The following is a 5,000-nucleotide window of genomic DNA, read 5'->3' as shown; positions in this document are numbered from 1 at the left end:
TATAACTGAACTATAACATCACAGCTCGTTGGGTTTCCTCCCTTACATTAGGCGTGCGTATCACATGCCCCCTCTGAAGAGCGGGTCAGGAGTGAGGTTTCTTAAAGGAGTTAATGCATCGTGGGATTTAAGCGTATGGAAAATGAAGAAGGAAGGAGGTCTGAGAACGCAGCAGAACTCGCTAGAACACCGGGGCTTTGTTTTGTTCACTTGTTAACGGAGTCTCAATCAAGATTGCGTCCTGGAAACGAGTCGAACGTCACGTCCTGTCCACGGTTCCACTCGCGTTCAACTTCGTCTATTCCTTCATCCTCAGTGAGAACTTTATCCCGGCCCCTCCTGGATCCGGAGCTTATCCCGGATCTAACACCGGGACGCAGGAATACACCCTGCATGGGACTCCAGATCAACACGGACCACGGTGCACACACACTTCCACACACTCGTTCTCCTGAGGGTCCTCGAGTGTCGTCGTACGCCAGGGTGACGCCAAGGTTCTGCTGAAGCTCGTTCAGGAGGAGAAATAGCTTCAGAGCCGAGTTCACGCTACACCGTCCTACAGTCACCAGCTAAGCTTGGTGCTCGGTGACTCCTCGCTATGTGTTCCCGTGGCGACCGCTCAGTTAGCGTGAACGGTTCAGAGATGTGATTTCTCTCAGTCCGTGTGCTGAGTGCTCAGATATTTTCAAGCATGTTGGATTTTCTCGGCGATGAATCCTGTAGTGTGAGCTCTTCTCAGACACACAGCGATTAAACACAGCTAACGCGAGCCCGAGAGAGAAAACGGACAACGAGGACAAAGCGTGAACACGATTATATCGCTTCTGTAAGAAATGATTTGCCATTTCGAACACAAATGGGATTTTTTTTCGTTGCCAGCGTCGCCTCTGGATTGCTCAGGATCTAAATCGAAATCCGTATCTGAATTTGATGAGACAATATATATTGTTAAAAGCACTATATAAAGAAATGATTGCAATGATAACGATTGCACAGTATGAAAACAGCTACGCTTCTTCATGTCGTACCTCCGGTTCTCTTTGCAGAACAGACGATCCTCACTGCACTGCCACCTCGCCTCAACCACAAATATATTCCTCCACAGTGTCGATTATTTCACTGATATAAATAGTGAGAAAGTTGCATGGGAGACTTATTTTTGTGAGGAAGCAGGATTTGTGGATTCAGCACATTCACTACATCCACCATATAACTGATTACAAGCGATTAAAGTCTAATAGCGGTGTGGTGTGAGCGTGTCGTATAGTGTGCACGCGGTCTACGTTTGAACCTCAGGCGATGATGTCGTGTGATCGTGTGGTGATCAGGCCACATCACTGATATGTCAGTCCTTCTAATTAATAGAACAATAATAATTATATAATGAACATATACTACATATATTACTACATGTCCAACAGTTTGTGGACACCTGACCATCACGAAATTTCCTGAGCACAAAGTGAGCTCCATGAAGACGTGGTGTGTGAAGGTTGGAAGAAGGTAGAAGAACTCGAGTGTCCTGCACAGAGCCCTGACCTCAACCCCACTGGACACCTTTAGGATGAACTGGAACTGGAGTCTCCTTACATCAACATCAGCGCCTGACCTCAACCTCACTAACGCTCCTGTAGCTGAATGATCACTGATCCCCACAGCCACGCCCCAAAATCTAGTAGAAAGCCTTCCCAGAAGAGTGGAGCGCATTATAACACCAAACACGGGGATAAATCTGGAACGAGACGTTCAACAAGAACGTGCGGGTGTGATGGTCAGGGGGGCACATACTTTTGGCCGTATACTGTATTTAATATAATGAAGTAAGCAAGTTGTTGAAAATATTGGAATTTTTTTACTAACTTTACTAACTTTTACTAACAACAACAACAACAACAATAATGAAAATAACATTATTTCTGATATGATAATGTATGCAAATAAACACATTGAAATGATATTATTTTAAATAAATATAACTATATAAAGCTAATGAATGCATATTAATGTGAAATCATTACAATAATAATATTATTAACTGTCAGCAAGTGTTCTGGTACTACTAACTACAATAAAAAACAAACAAATAACAATAATAATAAAGAAATATAATAATAATAATAATAGTAATAATGACGATGATGAAGATGATGATGATGATGATGATGGAGATGCAGTCTATAGATGTTAAATCTGTATTTAAATCCAAACTCAAGCCGCTTGTGCCTCCGCATGCCATATGTCTGTACTGTAACCCCGCCCCCTTAACATCTACCCCCCCCTAACTTCTCCCGTCCGACCCCCTCGGGGGCACTGAAGCGCGTCGCGCGCTGTTCCGCGCCCTTACCGGTGCGCGAGGAGGAGGTGGTAGTGGATGAGGATGGGGGCGTGGTATGATCGCGCGTTCCCGTGCTATGCCCCGCCCCCATCGTGTGCGTGTGTGTGTGTTTGTGTGTGTGTGTGTGTGTGTGTGTGTGCGCGCGCGCGCTCTCCTGCTCTGCTCTCTGGTGTGAGTCTCCCTCCATGCCAGTCCCGCTCTCTCTCTCTCTCTCTCTCTCCTCCCTCTCTCCCTCTCCCTCTCTCTCTGTATCTCTCTATCAGTCTCTCGGCTCGGACCGGACGCACGCGATGGACTCGGACGGCACTCAGAGCGGCTCGGATTCCCCGCACGACCCCTGGTACCGACCTTTTTATTCTCACTTCATTCCCCGGTTTTAACTTTAATCTCCGTCCCGGAGAGAAATGATGAAGAATGAACACAAACAAAGGAGCAGAAACGTGCAGCAGCTCACCTCTCAGGGGCTGTGTCTCAATCCTGCTGCTCCCTGCGCCGAGGGAGCGAGGGAACGAGTCACACACACACACACACACTCACACACACACACTCACACACACACACACTCGTGTGCAATGCAAAAAAAACGAAAACTTATTTCCGATGCTGTGCAAATAGGCAATTTAATTGAAAAGTGCACTTGTTGATCCTGTGTGTGTGTGTGTGTGTGTGTGTGTGTGTGTGTGTGTGTGTGTTTCTCTGTTGTGTTCCGACAGCAAAATGTTCATCGGAGGTCTGAGCTGGCAGACTACTCAAGGTGAGCGAAAAGAAAACTTTATCTCTCTAAAACTATAAAGTCAATAAAACTGATTAATGATTGGACCGGAGCGCGATTAGACGCTCGTGCGCTTTTGGAAAGAAAAAAAAATGTTTACAAGATAATAAATAAATAATAAAAGTAAGATCATCAGTGTGTGTGTGTGTGTGTGTGTGCGCGTGTGTGAGTGTGTGTGTGTGTGTGTGTGAGAGAGAGAGTGTGTTAAAGGAGTTCAAAATCAAGTTTTTCTACAAAGTTACAATTTACTGAAAGATCTGTGTGTGTGTGTGTGTGTGTGTGTGTGTATAACCTGAGGGCTGTGATGCTGTGTGCGCCACACAATCGCGTTTAGCTCTTTGTTGAAGTGAAAAGCACTAAATCCTTCCTGTCATTTGAACTCCTGTGTGTGTGTGAGTGTGTGTGTGTGTGTGTGTGTGAGTGAAGATTTATTTGGGAGATACACACTTCCTCCAGGATGTTTTTGATCAGTAGATAATTAGATAGTGATTAAAATCACGTGTTGATTTATTTGATATCACAGATTTTGACATCATGAACTTTTTTACTGGAATAAAATTAGTTTTACATCTTCAATGGTGTAAGAACGCACGCTAATATTTAATATAGTTTACTAGCTATATATAATACACACACACACACACACACACATATATATATATATATATATATTTAGTAGATGTAGCAAAAATTAAGCGTAGTGAACAAAGTTTCTAGAAAACATGCATTTTGTTAAAAAAACGAAGTTTCTCAGGAAACTTTGTGTAAAGCGCCCCATTTTTACTACGTTTACTATTATTACTCAAACACACAACAGTTACGTCCTCGATTGTAAAATGTATTATTTATTATTACAGATAATTCATTCAAGATTCAAAATATTTCACTTTATTTAAACATTGGTCTTATGTTTTTTTTTTTGTTAAAGTTTGTTATTATTTATCCTTTATTTTCAGTAACAAGCTAATTAACAATTTTGTTGTACAAGAAGCTAATACTACTACTACTACTAATAATAATAATAATAATAATGGTCTTGAATAATTTTTTTAATGATGATGTATAATATAATAAACACTTTTCTCCAGCTCATGGAGCAATACAACAAAACCAAACATTGTACACGAGCAGAACAACCGAACTGAAGTGATGTAAAAGTGTAGTGTATATAAAGTAAACAGGTATAACACAAGCAAATGAAATACGGATGATATTTATTTTGGTTTTGTGTTCACGCAGAGGGTCTGAAGGATTATTTCTGCAAATTCGGTGAGGTGAAGGAGAGCATGGTGATGCGAGATCCGGTTACGAAGCGCTCCAGGTGAGGCATCAATGCTGCATTTGTGGAAAAGAAAAAAAAACTCCTCAAAATGTTTTCACTCTTTCTTTCATTTCTTTCTCACTTCTTTTATTTCTCTCCACAGGGGCTTCGGGTTCGTCACGTTTGCCGACCAGGCCGGTGTGGATAAAGTTCTGGCTCAAACCCGACACGAGCTGGACTCCAAAACGGTGAGCGTTCACTTACACACATTGCTTATTTTACCCGCTCTTTCCACTGTTAGGGGTTTGCGATATGAATATCACTTTATAAATATCACTTCACAACTCCTGGAGATGTTCTCTTGCTTTATGACACACAATAAGTCGATATTCTGGTGAACAGAAATCAGAAAGCAGGATTTCGGGTGATTTTATCTGAGCATCTAGAATGTTTGTGTGTTTTTGTGCCCCTGTTACGAGAATATTTAACGTTTACCAGTTGTGACGCAATGTTGACGTTTCTCAATATAGAAGAGCGCACTGAAATTATCGTAGTGATCCATTAAAGGTCTAATTAAAGTGTAATTTTAGTCGAAAAATGAGTCGACAGTCAATTTATTTTAAATTTACCAA

At 41.9% G+C, this 5,000-nt stretch overlaps 1 protein-coding gene across 1 annotated transcript in view; it reads left to right on the top strand.

Annotated features, from left to right (window-relative positions):
* Window positions 1-2,316: 2,316 nt before the first annotated feature.
* The window catches only part of msi1b (musashi RNA binding protein 1b), a 24,155-nt gene continuing 21,471 nt past the window's right edge, over window positions 2,317-5,000 (top strand). Inside the window, exons 1-4 of the mRNA XM_053623962.1 lie at window positions 2,317-2,675; window positions 3,049-3,089; window positions 4,347-4,428; window positions 4,532-4,616. Of these exons, the coding sequence (XP_053479937.1) occupies window positions 2,521-2,675; window positions 3,049-3,089; window positions 4,347-4,428; window positions 4,532-4,616 (363 nt within the window). The 5' untranslated portion in view covers window positions 2,317-2,520. The remainder of the gene's footprint in view (window positions 2,676-3,048; window positions 3,090-4,346; window positions 4,429-4,531; window positions 4,617-5,000) is intronic.

Source organism: Ictalurus furcatus, chromosome 5 (assembly GCF_023375685.1).
Source record: "Ictalurus furcatus strain D&B chromosome 5, Billie_1.0, whole genome shotgun sequence".
Taxonomy (NCBI): domain Eukaryota; kingdom Metazoa; phylum Chordata; class Actinopteri; order Siluriformes; family Ictaluridae; genus Ictalurus; species Ictalurus furcatus.
This window is presented reverse-complemented; position numbering and strand designations above follow the sequence as displayed.